Source organism: Hyperolius riggenbachi, chromosome 8 (genome assembly GCF_040937935.1).
Source record: "Hyperolius riggenbachi isolate aHypRig1 chromosome 8, aHypRig1.pri, whole genome shotgun sequence".
NCBI classification, from domain to species: domain Eukaryota; kingdom Metazoa; phylum Chordata; class Amphibia; order Anura; family Hyperoliidae; genus Hyperolius; species Hyperolius riggenbachi.
Window position 1 is genome coordinate 261,356,470 of NC_090653.1, and position 18,275 is coordinate 261,374,744.

At 46.7% G+C, this 18,275-nt stretch overlaps 1 protein-coding gene across 3 annotated transcripts in view; it reads left to right on the top strand.

Annotated features, from left to right (window-relative positions):
- The window catches only part of PNPLA7 (patatin like phospholipase domain containing 7), a 412,399-nt gene that overhangs the window by 294,687 nt on the left and 99,437 nt on the right, over window positions 1–18,275 (top strand). For all 3 annotated transcript variants that reach the window (XM_068248745.1, XM_068248744.1, XM_068248743.1), the window contains one exon: window positions 59–177. In XM_068248745.1, the coding sequence (XP_068104846.1) occupies window positions 59–177 (119 nt within the window). The remainder of the gene's footprint in view (window positions 1–58; window positions 178–18,275) is intronic.

An 18,275-nucleotide genomic window follows, 5' to 3' on the forward strand; every position in this document is an offset into this window, starting at 1 on the left:
ACAGTAAGGATGTTGAAAAATGTTCAGTAAACTGATTTTTTTTTTTACCTCCATGCAGCTTGAAATGTATGAGCGCGTATCTCAGAAGCCGCCGGATCGCCACTGTGACTTCTCACGCCTTGCCCGAGTGCTTACTGGAAACACCATCGCGCTGGTACTGGGAGGGGGAGGAGCCAGGTAAGACTGGAACATACTACCTGTTGTGTTATTACTTATTCACAATGGAATCACACTATATTCATAGCGTGTACAGAATGGATGCGTTACTAACAGCTACTATAGTCATACTGTTATATCTTGTGTATTTATACAGCACTGACATCTTCTGCAGCGCTTTGCAGAGTACATAGTCATGTCACTGACTGTCCTCAGAGGGGCACACAATCTAATCCCTACCATAGTCATAGTCTATTGTCCTACCATATTATTATTATATATTTATATAGCACTAACATCTCCTGCAGCACATTACAGATTACATTGTCATGTCACTGACTGTCCTCAGAGGAGCTCACAATCTAATCCTACCATAGTCAGTGTTCTCCACAAAATATTTTTCCAGTCGGGTGGCATGAAATAGTAGCCAGGTGGGGCAATATGAGAGAATGCAGGGCCGGTGCTTCTGTGAGTAACTCTGCTTACAGCAGGGGAGGAGGTGAGCCGATGACAGCCGGGTGCTCATCAAAACTAGCCGGGTGGAGCACCTGGCTAAAAGAGCCTGGGGAGAACACTGCATAGTCATAATGTAATGTCCAACCATATTATTATTATGTATTTATATAGCACTAACATCTTCTGCAGCACATTACAGAGTACATAGTCATGTCACTGACTGTCCTCAGAGGAGCTCACAATCTACACCATAGTCATAATAGTTATGTTTCTCTTATAGTCTAAGGCAGATTTTGGGGTCATAATTTATCTAATCTGTATGTTTTTGGAATGTGGGAGGGAGTCAGAGGCCCTGGAAGAAAAACATACAAACTCCATGACTGGCCCAGATTTCAGTGTGACCTGATAGCAAGAGTGCTATCGGATGGATGGAGGTATGACATCCTCTATCCTAAAAAAAAAACCCGGAAAAAAAACTAACCACTGCATGATAACCTTTATGGAAAGTTTATGGAAAATACATCTTCATTACAATTTATGGAAAGCCTATGAAAAACCTGAAAACCTTGGTTTCACTTTTGCAGGGAGCACTGAAAGGGTTAAGTCCCAGTGTTTTGTGTATGGGGAGAGCTCTCCTGCAGTCTATTCACAATTGCTGAATAGAACTAATTAGACACATTTCATGCTAAACAAACACAGAGAAGGCAACTGTTTGTGGAATAAAGACTTTTAATTGTGCGCCGTGCAAGAGCTCAGGGGAGCTCAGATCAGCTCTTAGAAGCTGTGATTTTCTAATCCCAACACCTCTCTGCCGCCGCATCGCCTAGCCTTCTGTGGTCACCGCTATCCACCTGACGCCTCCCACAATGTTGTGTCGTCACTATGTGTGCTAAGCCACGTGGTACAGGCAATCACGGTGAGGCAATACCGGAGGAGGCCAGGAATCATGCCAGCAGAGAGTGGGGGCACTTATAAACCTGGGGGAGCGGCCGGGTAGGTGGCTGCACTAGGGCGATTTCCAATAGATGCTGAAATCTATTGGAAGTTGCAGTGTGTGGGGAGGCAATAGATCCCTCTCTGATCAGATTCCAACACAGAGGGGTCTATCTGATGGTCTATCTGGTGGCACATCGAGTGATGATTGGCCACCTTTACGGTCCATTGAAGCTACTATTGGGCTGTGGCAAAGTGGGATGTTGGTAGAGCTCTGGACCTACCAATGGGCTGTACAGGAAGTTCTCTCGCCAGCACTAGTGAACAAGTGACTTGGTCGTGTTCAGAACGGATGATTGACCTCCTCCTGTTCTCCATTAGGCTGTTAAAGCGGTATAAAACCCTGACATAATATTTAATAAAAACATGTTTTCCAACTTATTAGATGCCATACAGTTATCATATTTGCTTTTGTGCATATGTATTATTATTCATTTAGAAATGACAAGTTCCCAAAGTACATTTTTTTGCTCTGAGAGTCGCATTTACATTTTTTTCATAACTGGTTTATTCCTCTTATAATATAAGCAGAAAAGATTTCTGAATGTCTGACTGTGTTCATGGGTGTCTGCAGTCAGAAAAGTATTTACTTAATTGTATCAAGTGAGGAATGTAAACACAAGAAACCATTATCTCCAGTTTGGATGCATCCACGGATTGGAGAATTCTCATGTATTTATACAGCATTGGCATATAAAGAGGAACTGTAGTGAAAATAACATAATGAATAAAATGACTTATTGTTTACAATATTAATTTATAAATGAGTCAGCGTTTGCCCATTGTAAAATCTTACCTCTCCCTGATTTACATTCTGAAATGTATCACTGGTGGTGACATTTTCAGTTCTGCCAGGTGATCTGTACGGAATGTGACCTGCAGGTGGAGGACACTCCCGTGCCCTCTCAACCCCCCCCCCCCCCCCCTCATATCACAGTGACCTGCTGGTAGAGGACGCTGCTTTGTCCCCCCCTTCCCTCCCCGGTTGACCTGCCGGTAGAGGACACTGCCGTGCCCCTCCCTCCCCGGGTGACCTACAGGTAGAGGACACTGCTCGTTTATAAAGCTCCTCCCCCAGGTGACCTGCAGGTAGAGGATGCTGCCATCCCCCCAGATGGCCTGCAGGTAGAAGACACTGCCGTCCCCCTCCCTTCCTTCCCCAGGTGACCCGCTGGTAGAGGACGCTGCCGTGCTTCCTCCCCCCCCCCCCCCCCCCAGGTGACCTGCAGGCAGAGGACACTGCCATGCCCCCTTCCCCGGTGACCTGCAGGTAGAGGACACTGCCGTGCCCCTCTCTCCCTTTCCCAGGTGACCTGCAAATAGAGGACACTGCCATGCCCCTCCCTCCCTTCCCCAGGTGACCTGCAGATAGAGGACACTGCCGTGCTCCTCCCTCCCTTCCCCAGGTGACCTGCTGGTAGAGGACGCTGCCGTGCCCCCTCCCTCCCTTCCCCAGGTGACCTGCAAGTAGAGGACACTGCCGTGCCCCTCCCTCCCTTCCCCAGGTGACCTGCTGGTAGAGGACGCTGCCGTGCCCCCTCCCTAGGTGGCCTGCAGGTAGAGGACCCTGCCATTCCCCCTCCCCAGGTGACCTGCAGGTAGAGGCCGCTGCCATGCCCCTCCCCAGGTTACCTGCAGGTAGAGGCTGCTGCCATTCCCCTCCCCAGGTTACCTGCAGGTAGAGGCTGCTGCCAGTACCCCTCCCCAGGTGACCTGCATGTAGAGGCAGCTGTCATGCCCCTCCCCAGGTTACCTGCAGGTAGAGGACGCTGCCGTGCCCCTCCTCCCAGGTGACCTGCAGGTAGAGTACGCTGCCATGTCCCCACACAGGCAGATATTCTGCAGAGGCTGCTGCTCAGTCGCATTGTTCCCCACCCTGAGTGTAAGCTGTTTATATTCCTCTGCATTGTGGCCATATTATTATCTCTGGCTCCCGCGTACCCGCCCACCCTGCAGGGAAAACGAGGACAGGAGGCTTCAGTAGCGCTCCTATAAATTGTACTCCATTCCCTCCAAACACAATTCCACCCCCACATATATCTCCTGGCTGCGTAGGCTCTGCATCTGTTCCAAGCGCTCGCTTAAAGGGCAAACGTCATATTATCTCATATTATCTCCCTCACCCAGAGTGCAATCAGTATGTATGTGACATGGTGACACGATGGATTGTGTCATTGTGAGAGCAGATGCGTTTATGGGCTGCCTGTGTACTTCATGGAGATGTTACACTGAGGTCACCCGCCGGTATCGCCCCGCCAATCAAACCACTACAGGGCCTCTTAGCTGTAAAGTTATATTACGATTATTATTGGTTTATAAAGCACCAACATATTCCATGGCGCTGTACAGAGTAATGCTGGGAATACACAATGAGTTTTTTTTCAGTAGATTTACTGGCTGATCGATTCTCCGATAGTTTTTCCAATCTTTTTTCCGATTTGATTTCCATTCGCTTCTATGAGGAAATCGATCAGAAGAACGAATCAAAATCAGATTCGACTTGTCAGAAATGACCTATCGAGCCATCAATCTGCCAAAAAAACTCATTGTGTATTCCCAGCATAGGAAACACATGTGGGGTACATAATAATACAGACAATGGTAACTATAAACACAATTTAGACATTGATAATTAATACAGAATCGGTAGACAAAGGAATTACAGTAACTAATGTAACATGATGAACAAAATGTATAGCACATTCCAAGGCACAAAAGGGTGAGAGAGCCCTGCCCTTGTGAGCTTACAATCTAAAGGAATAAGGGGGAAATCAAAGATTGGAGTAGTATACAATATGTAATGTATAATATGTATACCTAGAGGCAGTGTGCTTATAGGTTATGTTGAGTATTATTATTTAGTATTTATATAGCGCCGACATCTTCTGCAACCTTTACATATTGGCCTCAATTCACTAAGATCATGCTGGAGATAAGGCAAGAGAAAACTTACCTCCATACAGTGAGAGTTATCTTATCTCTTCATTCCTTAAGTTACCCCCTCTGTAGTTAAGTTACATCCTCTGTAGTTATTTTCACATGTGGTTAATTAACAGCCTGTCTTTAACTTTAGAATTCTGGAGTTATTTTAAGGCTAGAGGAGTTAACTTTAGGTTTGCCTGAGGTAAAATGTTTCCTGAATACTACATACCTTATCACCATGGTGATAACTCTAGAAACTTTATTAAAGACAGGAGATACGCTTAGTGAATTGAGGCCATTGGCCTCAATTCACTAAGATCATGCTGGAGATAAGGCAAGGGAAAACTTACCATAACACAGTGAGAGAGTTATCTTATCTATTCATTCCTTAAGTTACCTCCTCTGTAGTTAAGTTACCTCCTCTGTAGTTATTTTCACAAGCAGTTAATTAACAGCCTGTCTTTAACTTTAGAATTCTGGAGTTATTTTAAGGATTAAAGAGTTAACTTAAAGACAGAAGAGTTAACTTTAGGTTTGCCTGAGGTAAAATGTTTCCTGAATACTACATGCCTCTTCACTATGTTGATAACTCTAGAAACGTTATTAAAGACAGGAGATAAGTTTAGTGAATTGAGGCCATTGTCTTGTCACTTAACTGTCCCTCAGAGGAGCTCACAATCTAATCCCTGCCATAGTCATGTGTCTATGTATGTATCGTGTAGTTTGTGTACCGTAGTCTAGGGCCAATTTAGGGGGAAGCCAATTAACTTATCTGTATGTTTTTGGCATATGGGAGGAAACTGAAGTGCCTGGAGGAAACCTACACAGACACAGAAAGAACCAACAAACTCTGTGCAGATAGTGCCCTGAGGAAACCCACGCAGACACGGGGAGAACATACAAACTCTGTGCAGATCGTGCCCTATCTGGGATTCGAACCAGGGGCCCAGCACTGCAAGGCGACATCGCTGGGCCCCCGGTTCGAATGTAAATCGGGGCGATTTTACATTGAGCCAACACTGACTAAATCATTTATAAACGTAATATTGTAAAATAAATTAGCAATTTTATTCGTTATTGTTATTTTGATTATAGTTCCCCTTTTTACAGACAAATAAAGAAAAATCCATGTTTACTGAGCACACACATTTTTTACCAGTCTCCATATACTTTAAAACTGCCTTTCTCGTCTGTCTTCAGAGGAGCCCATACAAATTGCAGACGTTACACAAACACCGCAGCTGTGCAAAACCAATGAATAAAGAACATAAAACAATGTACTTCTCAGCAGAACGTCAATCAGGGGTGAAGAACAGAGATAGCAGGTGGACCTCCTGATTGTCACTTTGCTGTGTCAAATTGTCTTTGTTCGGTTGTTGGAGTTTTGCTGACAAATATTGTTTTTGTATCATTTTTTAACATTTCTGCATTACTACACCGTTTTGCCACGTTGGCCACACATTATTGATCTTTATGGATACGGTTTAAACTGATAGGGTAAGAAAATTATCCGCCAAACTTACTAGGTGTGTGTTGTGCGAACAGTGACAGATTACCCCAGCGTAACGTTACTGTGACCTCGAGGCAGATAGAAATGGTCACTGTTTAATCCGTTTTTATAAGAAATTGATTCAATTCTAAGCCCAGGCAAGTAAGAAAAACTTCTCGTAGGTTGGGTTGTAATGATACAGCTGTACAGATTATCAGTCTGGTCACATAATTATTATTATTTAGTATTTATATAGTGCCGACATCTTCCATCGCTAACTGTCCCTCAGAAGGGCTCACAATCTAATCCCAAACATAGTCATATGTCCATGTATGTATCATGTAGTGTATGTATCGTAGTCTAGGGCCAATTGTAGGGGGAAGCCAAATAACTTATCTGTATGTTTTTGGGATGTGGGAGGAAACCGGAGTGCCCGGAGGAAACTCGCACAGACACAGGGAGAACATACAAACTCCTTGCAGATGTTGACCTGGCTGGGATTCGAACCGGGGACCCAGCGCTGCAAGGCGAGAGTGCTAACCACTAGGCCAACGTGCTGCCCACTAGGCCACAGGATCACAGTTTTGCTATATATTTATTTTTAGCACATTTTTTTATTTCTTATTTGTTATATTTCCTTGTTTCTAATTAGTACTGCTGTAATGTTTATTTATGGCCACTTGTCGCTAGGGGGTGGTGTGAGAATAACTGAGGACTTCTGCTTTCAGTTTCTAAATGTTCTGCTAGTAGAGAGACATCAAAGCATTGCAAGAATTGACAGCACGAGTTCTGCCAACTGAGCTCAAAAGCAGTGCACTTATCTCAAACTCTATTGAAGCTTCTAATGGGTTAAGTGATGCCACAAAGGAGGCTTTGTATGTGCAGCCAACTGACTGATTCTGTATCTGCTTCAGGCTGGGGATGGGGCAGGACTGCTGTGTACAGCCAAGCACAGCTCTGGTCTCTTAAACGGAGTTGCTGGATTCTGCCCACCCACTGCTCAAGGAATACACCACTCCCATCAGGCTTTGCAAGGAAACCGCAGCAAATGTTTAAGGCCTGGGCGCCACTAATCACTTGCGATTTTTTAAATCCCCAAGTACTGCACTTATAAATGAGATTCCTGGTGTGATCGTGATTTGACCTTTGCATACCTTGAATGCGTTTACTTCAAAAATGCTTCAGACAGCACCTTTGCGATCGCAACGCTGCAGTGGAGTCAAAGCCCCCCCGCCCCCATACTAATATTAGCCGTTAGCACTCCAAAATACTTGAACACTGCAACCTGTAGCACAGACACTGATAAAAACCACCATGTCCGTAAAACAGAGAATTAATTAGTTTAAAAAAGCCAGTATATTGAACTCTGCCAGTTCACCAGCGTCGTGGTTCCTTGCTTTGAACTCTTCCCCACTGTAACCCACACCAGTCATCAAGCAAGCAGGCACTTCATGCATGGTATCCTTAACTGGGTGAATTATCAACCAAAGCACCTCGACGCAAGATTCAAGGGTTCACTGTGAAGTCCTATTCTTCAGATATCAACCTATCCCTGCATCCTGATTCGCTGCCAGTCTACAGAAAGGAAGTGAGAATGTTCAAAGGAATAGGGCTTCACAGTCAGGAGGTAAATGTGCCTAGGTCAGTGATCTGCAAACTTGGCTCTCCAGCTGTTAAGGAACTACAAGTCCCACAATGCATTTGCCTTTATGAATCATGGACTGTGGCTTTCAGACTCTGGCAATGCATTGTGGGACTTAACAGCTGGAGAGCCAAGTTTGCAGATCACTGGCCTAGGTAATCGTGCTGCAGAGGTCAAAACGCAGGTACCTGCGAGGAATGAGAATTCACAGAGACAAAGTAAAGGTAGGAAGTGTGATAACCCTCACACCTTTACTTTTCGCCGGTGTAATCTCATTCCTCCGATATTACCACCGCCAGTCTGAGGATTGGCAGCTTGTCTGCAGGGAAGAAGTAGTCAAGTCTGAGGGACACAATTTAACAGGGACCAGTAAGGAAGGCTGAGCCTCACTACGTCTTCGAATTGTGGTGCTGCAGAAGACTTTTGAGAGTCCCTTGGACTACCAAGAAGATCCAATCAGTCAATCCTTCAAGTGAAGCTGAAGTGTTTTCAAAATAAAAAAAATTGATATTGACCTAAGCAGAGGGGGAAGGCTCTGGGTCCTATAGAGCCTTCCTGTTCCTCTCCTGGTCCCCTCGTTCCAGTGCTGGCTCTCCTAGTAGCAGTCTCCGGCTGATGGGTTGGAGACTGGTCTCTTCCACCCCGGGTGTCTTCAGACGTCTGCGGGAGCCCGAGTTCTCCTGAAGACTGGCCACTCCTTACTGCGCATGTGCGAGCACACTCTCTTGCACACTCACACATGTGCAGTACGTAGCTGACCGTCTTCGGGAGCACTCGGTCTCTTGAAGACTTCCAAAGCCTCCCATGATGGGAAATTTGAACGGGGAGTCAGCGCTGGAACGAGGGGACCAGGAGAGGAATGAGATGGCTTTATAGCACCCAGAGCCTTCCCTCGCCTTAGGTAAGCATGGGCGCAGCTTAGGTCTGGTGGCCCCAAGCAGTCCATAATTTGGGGGCACCCCTCCCTGAGCACCCTAGCTAAAATGGGCGTGGCATCACCAAGGGCGATGACAAATGTGGGCGGGGTCATGACATGATGTGGGTGGAGCCAAATACTAACAAAATACAGGTAGTCCCCGGTAATAAATTAGATGGGGACTGGATGTCCACACTTAACCTGAATCCGTTCTCTGTTGTCCCCCACTGTTCTCCCTGTGCCTCTTTTATCACCTCAGTTTGTGCCTGTTGTGTCCTCTTCTGTGTGACCTCATGTCCCTGTCTCATCTCTGTTCTCCCTGTGCCTCTTTTGTCTCCCTCTGTGTCACCTCTGTTCCCACTTTGCCTCTTTTCTCTCCTTGTGCCTCTTTTGTCCCCGTGTCACCTCTTGTCACCCTGTCCTAGCCAATTATAGGTGCCCCCCTATAGGTAACCAGGCATAGGAGCTCCCAGTATAGGTATCCAGATATAGGTAGCCAGTCATAAGTGCCCCCAGTATAGGTATCCAGGCATAGCTGCCACAGTATAGGTTAGCCAAGTACAGGTGCACCCAGTATAGGTAGCGAGCTATAGGTGCCCCAGTATAGGTATTCAGGTACAGGTGGTGCCCCAGTATAGGTAGCAAGCTTAGCTATAGGTTACCCAGTATAGGTAGCCAGGTACAGGTGATACCCTCAGTATAAGTAGCAAGCTATAGGTGCTGCAGTATAGGTAGCCAGGTACAGGTAGTACCCTCAGTATAGGTAATGAGTTATAGTGCTGCAGTATATAGGTAGCCAGGTACAGGTGGTGCCCCAGTATAGGCAGTGAGCTATAGGTGCCCAAGTATTGGTTAAAAAGTGACTTACATAACCCCCTTCCAATGTGGACTTTTGCCAGACTCTCTACCTCTCTCAGAGCTCTTCTCCTCTCGCCGCATCCTATCGCAATTGTTACTTCTGGCGGCACCTCTGACGTCATGCAAGGTGCCTCCAGGTAACCATGGAGATAGGACGCTAGCCCGGCAGCGGTGAAAGGAGGAGAGTGCAGCCTCGGCCAGAGGAGTCCGCGCTGGAGTGGGGTTACGTGAGTTACTGGGGACCCACGGGGCTACACAGGGAAGGTCGGCGGGCGGCCACCAGCAGCAGACCGATGCCCCCCTCTACAGTGAGGCGCAAAGCAGGGGAGTGCCCAGCTTGTACGCTGGCAGCGCCCCTGTAGGTATGTATCTGTTTTGTTTTTTTAAATGCGCTTGAGGTTTGTAGAAATTAACCCCGACTGTTCATTGGAAGGAGCAATGCTGAAGCTGAAATACTTTGGACAAATAAGGCAGGACTGATTAGAGAAGACCCTGATGCTGGGAAAGATAGAGGGCAAAAGGAGGAGGGGACGGTAGAGAATGAGATGGCTGGATAGTGTCATGGAAGCAACAAACATGAATTTGGAGAGGCATCAGAGGGTAGAGGGGCCTGGCATGCTGTGGTTCATGAAAGAGGCGGACACCACTGAATAGCGACTAAACAACAAAAGATGCGTCCGATAATCACGCTTCAGAGGGCTACATGGAACTACCTTTCATTTTTAAAAAGGACACCCAGGCTTCGGGTAGAGTAAATTAACTACTTGCCGATCGCTCCACGCCAATATGCGTGAATGCGGTGGCAGCCACAAGACCGCTCCATGCCAATTGGCATGAACGCCGGGAATGGGGATTGCAGGAGATCGCGCACGCCGATGAGCACGCATCTCCGCATGGGTGATAGAGATCTGCCTCGCCATCAGTCTCCCTCCCACTCGAAGACTGTTAGATGGCGAAACTGCCGTTTAATGACTCTGTACAGCGCTGCGATCTAAGGCAGCGATGTACTAGGGACTGTCCCTCTGGGGGACACAGGAACCATTGGCTGTGACGAGCTGGGGGAGGGAGGGAAACATAATTAAAAAAAATACACTATTTTATTTAAAGAGACTCCGTAACAAAAATTGCATCCTGTTTTTTATCATCCTACAAGCTCCAAAAGCTATTCTAATGTGTTCTAGCTTACTGCAGCACTTTCTACTATCACAGTCTCTGTAATAAATCAATGTAGCTTTCCCCTGTCAGACTTGTCGGCCTGTGTCTGGAAGGCTGTCAAGTTTTTCAGTGTTGTGGTTCTGTTATGAACTCCCCCTTCCAGGCCCCTCTATGCACACTGCCTGTGTATTATTTAGATTAGGGCAGCTTCTCTCTTATCTTTTACAAGCTGGATAAATCGTCCTCTGAGCTGGCTGGGCTTTCACATAGTGAGGAATTACAGACAAGGGCAAAGCTGTTTGCAGGAAGAAAAGAGCAGCCTGAAACTTCAGTGCATGAGAGATGCAGGGGGAAATAAACACACAAATGATCTCTTGAGATTTAAAAGGAAGGCTGTATACAGCCTGCTTGTGTATGGATGTATTTTCTATGTGTGGACATACTGTACATCAACCTACTTCCTGTTTTGGTGGCCATTTTGTGTTTTTTAAAACAGTTTTTAACCACTTTTAATGCGGCGAGGAGCGGCAAAATTGTGTCAGAGGGTAATAGGAGATGTCCCCTAACGCACTGGTATGTTTACTTTTGTGCGATTTTAACAATACAGATTCTCTTTAAAGAGAACAAGGATCGCTTGTGTGCTGAGCTGTACAGCCCTGCAGCGGGGCCCCAAAGCTGCAATGGCCTATTTTAGTCAAAATAGCCTGGGGGGGGGTGTTACACCGCGGTCCTCAGGAGGTTAAGGGCGTCCCTCTACAGACCTGAAACCTGCGCCCAGCACTGCAGTACACTGATAGCACATGGGTAATGTAGGTCAGTAGAAGCAGGTAGTTGGGGTGGGGGAGGGATTAGGCTGTCTGATTGTCAGTTTGCCCCGAGGCTGCATTCTCCAACTCGCACTTGGTAAATACATTAATAATGAGCACCGTCTTTGTGATATACCCAAAGGGAGCACTTAAGACTGGGACGGTCCTATCGCCTTATTTCACCGCTATGCGATTGTCCTGCTCGTCATTCCTGAGGGGGAGGGGGTGACGGTGTCCTCTTCCTGATAGAGCGCCATCCCATCCCCGCATCTGCCACAGCGTCTTCCCCAATCACCAGTCTAATCTTCCGTTCTTAGTCTTCGCAGCACGTCACGCGGCGGCCGCGTTATTGGGATGTGTGACACCTGTCAGCGTGTAATGACACATTTCTGAGCGTTCCACCAGACGAGTTTTATAATTACAGCTTCTCATCGCCGCCGCGTAACCACAGAGAACGCGTTCGCTTTCATCGATCCCCCAACACGAGGCTGACTAGAAGACGCGCTGTAATGAATACCGCTGAAGGAGATTTACACCAATAGACGCAGCTTCCCGACAGCGTTCTCCAATCTCTCTCATAAGCGGTTTCCATCCACCAGCGTGCAGAGCTGGTGTTTCTGGCATCACAGGCCTTATGCTTGTTCCAGATGTGAAACTTAAAGGAACCTGAAGAGAGGGGGATGCGGAGGCTGCCATATTCATTTCCTTTTAAACCATTCCAGTTTCCTGGCTGTCCTGCTGATCTCTGTGGCTGCAGTAGTGTCTGAATCACAAAGCTATAACAAGCATGCAGCAAATGCAGTCAGACAAGTCAAACTCTTTTCTGATTGGGGCAGCACAGTGGCATAGTGGTTAGCGCTCTTGCCTTGCAGCACTGGGTCTCAGTTCGAATCCCAGCCAGGTCAGCATCTGCAAGGAGTTTGTATGTTCTCCCCGTGTTTGTGTGGATTTCCTCCGGGCACTGCGGTTTCCTCCCACTTCCCCAAAAACATGCAGATAAGTTCATTGGCTTCCCCCTAAATTGGCCCTAGACTACAATACATACATAGACATAGGACTATACATTCTAAATAATAATAATAATCTGCATGTTTGTTCAGGCTCTTTGGCTAAGCGTATTAAAGGCAGAGGATCAGCAGGGCAGCCAGGCAATGTGCATTGTTTAAAAGGAAATTAATATGTCAGACTCCATATGTCTCTCACTTCAGCAGCTCATACACACATTGATTTTCCCAATTGCAGCAGGTTTGATCACGGTGATCAAATCTGCTGGGAATTGATGGCACAAAAACGTTTTTATCGATTTCCGATCAATCGGAACAGATGGAAGATTTTGGTCAGACGGGGGCAGGACAGGAGATGCAGTCAATCGGCAGCCCATAGCATGTCACAGCACCTAACAGTACAACACTGCGGTCCAATTGACACATTGAGTTGCGCTCTGCTCTATGTGTGGGTAGAGTAACACTTTATCCTGGAGACAGACCACTATCCAGACCTATTAAGTTGAGTCTGATGACGGAGGCGCTGAACTCTGTGTGTTTGTAGAGTAACACTTTAGCCTGGAGGCAGACAACTATCCAGACAGTTAGGTTGAGTTAGATGGCTGCCGGGCGGCGCTCTGCTCTGCTCTGTAAAGCACTCCGCCAGGCTGCACAGGCCCTGCAGCGTATTCCACTTACACACTCTGCCTGTACCAGTCATGTTCTGGCTGATCCGCCTCTGACATGGATGCTGAGACTCTATACGTGCTCTACATAAGGATAACTGACATGTGCAGCCAGCAGAACCATACGTGTCAGCTGATATCTGTCATGTGTGGGATCTCTGGCATGCACTGAGCCCCATGTCTGACATCCACCGCCTTCTCTCTGCTCTCTACACGGCTATCGCTTATAGAATTCAGTGAGTAACTGGAGACATTCCTGCCTGCAGCCAATGAAAAACCGCTTTCCAGACAAGCGAGGTCTGTGATCCGCACATGATGCCTGCATAGAGAGAAGTGATACAGTATTTCTCCCAGGCCTTGTGGTCAACAAACACTGCGCTTTGCCCGCAGCAAGATGGCAAGTGCTACGCTGCACTACTTATCAGGCTACCAGGTGCCCGCATCTTGACAAAGATGTGACAGAAAGGTATCAGTGCGGTGGGAAGGTATGGTGTTAGGTGTATGTAGGGTAGATAGGGGGATGTTATTGTTGTTAGCATCAGAAACACTTCCTATATATTGCTGTACACTCACCTAAAGGATTATTAGGAACACCTGTTCAATTTCTCATTAATGCAATTATCTACTCAACCAATCACATGGCCATTGCTTCAATGCATTTAGGGGTGTGGTCCTGGTCAAGACAATCTCCGGAACTCCAAACTGAATGTCAGAATGGGAAAGAAAGGTGATTTAAGCAATTTTGTGCATGGTATGGTTGTTGGTGCTAGACGGGCCGGTCTGAGAATTTCACAATCTGCTCAGTTACTGGGATTTTCATGCACAACCATTTCTAGGGTCTACAAATAATGGTGTGAAAAGGGAAAAACATCCAGTATGCGGCAGTCCTGTGGGTGAAAATGCCTTGTTGATGCTAGAGGTCAGAGGAGAATGGGCCGACTGATGCAAGCTGATAGAAGAGCAACGTTGACAAATAACCACTTGTTACAACCGAGGTATGCAGCAAAGCATTTGTGAAGCCACAACACGCACAACCATGAGGCGGATGGGCTACAACAGCAAAAGAACCCACCGGGTACCACTCATCCCCACTACAAATAGGAAAAAGAGGCTACAATTTGCACGAGCTCACCAAATTTGGACAGTTGAAGACAGAATTTGGCGTAAACAGAATGAGAACATGGATCCATCATGCCTTGTTACCACTGTGCAGCCTGGTGGTGTAATGGTGTGGAGGATGTTTTCTTGGCACACTTTAGGCCTCTTAGTGCCTATTGGACATGGTTTAAATGCCACGGGCTACCTGAGCATTGTTTCTGACCATGTCCATCCCTTCATGACCAGCATGTACCCATCCTCTGATGGCTACTTCCAGCAGGATAATGCACCATGTCACAAAGCTCGAATCATTTCCAATTGGTTTCTAGAACATGACAATGAGTTCACTGTACTAAAATGCCCCCCACAGTCACCAGATCTCAACCCAATAGAGCATCTTTGGGATGTGATGGAACGGGAGCTTCGTGCCCTGGATGTGCATCCCACAAATCTCCATCAACTGCAAGATGCTATCCTATCAATATGGGCCAACATTTCTAAAGAATGCTTTCAGCACCTTGTTGAATCAATGCCACGTAGAATTAAGGCAGTTCTGAAGGCGAAAGGGGGTCAAACACTGTATTAGTATGGTGTTCCTAATAACCCATTGATGTTTAGCCTAGGCTATTTAGCTATGTGGAAGTCTCCTCTAAGAGCATTCTGGGAGACCAAGTATGTTTTCACTGTCTTTGGAACTCTCAGTAAACAAACATTCCGCAGAGCTGCACCTGGCAGAACAAATGATGTAATCACCTGTGATAAATGTCAGTATGTAAATCAGGGAGAGAAACGGTTTTACAAACGGGGAAAAAATAATTAAGCAATTTTATTAATTATGTTATTTTCACTACATTTCCTCTTTAAAGCGGGATTGTCAGTCATAAAATCAAATTTTTACCCACTGCTCTGTGTTTATTATGTAGTCTACACATGCAGTCTGCATTGCAAGCATTCCAATATAATCATAATTGTTTCTGCTGCAATTGTTATCTCAGTCAGCCTGGCTCTATTCTGGTACATTGCCAGGGAGAGGGAAGCTGGTTATCTCCCCTCCCACATTCCTGCTCCTCACCGATTGGCTGAGGGCAGTTCAGTGTGACATGAGGCTGAGAATGGAAATACACCTCACCCCTCTGCAGACATTGCTGAAATATGATCTATGCTGTGCTCACGTGTTTACAAAGCAAGCAGGCTATGGCAGTGCAGTTTCTAGGGGAAAATAAGAGTAAGGGAGAAAATGACATCAGGATTGGCTTCAGTTAGCAGCAGTAAAGATGGAAAGTGACTGGAACAGCTTTGTCTTTATTTACTATATAAAATTCACTGAAATCGAAACATGGACAGTTATGTAAGTAGACGTGGATATATTAGGTGAGTAGAACAAGTATTTATCTACTTATATTTTTTTTGGGGGGGGGGGGATTCTTGGGACAGCATGGCTGCCACTGCTGCTTTAAACTCTTTTTATAGCACGACTCTGCTGACTTGTGTGCGTTGTCAGCTTGTTCTTATTACAGCATTTACTTCTCCCGCAGACGGTAAATCCCTGTAAGCCTTTTTCAATGGGTAGCTTTGTCCAGCGTATTGCCCTGTTAAAACCGCAGAATTGCCGCCTATAGACGGTGTAGGATTATCGTCAGGCGCTGCATTGTGTCTTGCACGGATGCTAAATCCAGACAGCGCGATCTCCTCCTTCCTTCCGAATTCCCAGCATCCCATCCTCGCAGAGGGGAGCGTAGCCGCGCTGGGATTCGGTTTGAAGGTCGGGAGAGGCAGGCGATATGTAAATCAGCCTCAAATCAAGCTGGCAGTGTATAATCTGCGCGTCTTGCGGCGAAGAGCCCAAAATACCGATTACAATTAGCAGAGGAGTAAACTATACCCAGAGAGGAATAATAATATCAGCGTGAGACTCGAGAGCGGGATTTATTTCTGCCGCACGCTGGGGAGATTAACCCTTTACCCAACCACAGGCGAGGATCTCGTATGCTTTATCATAAAGGGATCAGACGCTAAATGAGCGACAAGATCTTATATACTAAGATGGAAATCTGAGCTTCCTGCTTGGGGCCCACTAGAGATCGCTCTTGCTCTTGCACTTTGCGCAGCCGTTTTCTGCCCGTTTTCCACCGCGATCAGATCAAAATAGAGGAGTGCCAATGACCTACTGTGCAGGGGGTGGGGCTCAGCACCAGAAACCGGCAGAAAATGACACTCGAAGATCCCGCAGGTCGAATCGGACAAATGCGGGGCTGGAAATTTGGGTACAGTTGGCACCGCCATAGGCTGTAACAGGAATTACAGCTATATCGGCGCTCAGTTGGTAGTTTGGGTTGCGTCAAAAGACAGAGCCCAAATTTCCGATAAAAACAGTGCAATTCGGCTGCCAGCTGAATTACATATTTCCCCAGAGTGTTTTGTGGCCTGGAGGGGGGATAGTGATTGATACCGCCGGAACTTTTTCAGGAGCAGGGTGAGATGTTTTTAGAAAACCGAACACACTTTTGAAAACTGATTCGGAAGCGATTCTTCAGACCTTCTATCTTTTGCATTGGCATGCATACTCTCCGAAAAATACTGCAGGATCCTGTGACTGCAGTTTGGCCAAATGTTCCCAGGTCTATCACAGATTCTAGACCTTCTCACTAGGGTCCGCTTAAGAAAAGTAAAGCTTGCAGTTATTAAAGGAATCCTGATGATGTCATGATGTCATCATTAACTACTTTCGGACTGCGGTGATTGAAATCTATACCCTGTTTGGTGGGCTCCTGGCTGGCAGAGCGTAGATTTCAATCACCGTCCGCAGCGCCCATCCGCCGTTTCCATCGCTCCCCGACGATCGCGCCGCTCAAACCCAACGTCTCTCCCTACAGCTCACTGGCTCTGCCTGTCTCTATGACGGCAGAGTCATGTGATCGGGTCAGGGGCCGATTTCATTGGCTCCTGGCTGTGTCTATCAATGTAAGCCGCTCCCATTGGCTTACATTGATATACACGGTCAGGAGCCAATGAAAGCGGCTCCTGACCGGCTCACATGGCTCTGCTGTCATAGAGACGACAGTCTATGTCCTTAGGATGGCGGCCGGATGCGAGGCGATCCGTCGGGATTCCGTCGTTCTTGTACCAGCGGTCTCTGGTCCCTAAGGGGGCAGAGACCGCTGGTACTTAAGTGGTTAAGCAGCAAGGCTATTGAGATGGGGTTGATCCTGCCCCCTGTCCCACCTGACTGTTGGACCTGGTGGTGCCTGTTAGCAGCTAATGCAGTCCTGATGTCCCATCATCACTTGTCTTACCATTAAGCCAACTGAATCATGTGTGGCTGGATAGTGTACTGGTTAAAGAGGAACTCCAGTGAAAATAATGTAATAAAAAAAATGCTTCATTTTTACAATAATTAAGTATAAATGATTGATGTCAGTGTTTGCCCATTGTAAAATCTTTTAAATCCCTGATTTATATTCTGACATTTATTACATGGTGACATTTTTACTGCTGGCAGGTGATGTAGCTGCTGCTTGCTGTTTTGGCAGTTTGAAACAGCTGTAAACAGCTATTTCCCACAATGCAACAGGGTTCACAGACAGGAAACTGCCAGAAGTACCTCGGTACTCAGAGCTTCTTGTGGGAGGGGTTTCTCTACCATATCAGTCATACAGAGCCCCCTGATGGTCTGTTTGTGAAAAGGAATAGATTTATCATGTAAAAGGGGGTATCAGCTACTGATTGGGATAAAGTTCCATTTTTGGTCAGAGGCTTTTTAAGGGCTCTGACATGGGAGATCAGGGTTTGAATCCTGGCTAGGGTCGGTACCTATTCAGTAAGGAGTCCAAGACAAGACTCCCTAACACTGCAGGGTGGCCTCCTGAGCGCGTTCCAGTGGCTGCAGCTTTTGAGCATTTGAGTCCGACAGGAGAAAAGCGCTATACAAATATTTTGATTATGTGATTCGGGGCTGCAGACTGTAGGCAGCAGCATCCGCTTTACACTCAGCCAATCTTTTTCAGTCTCTCCCTCTGCGCTGTTGATTGCTGGGGAAGGGCTGGGCGGCATATTTATTTCCTTTTAAATGATACCAGTTACCTGGCAGTCCTGTTCATTACTTTGGCTGCAGTAGT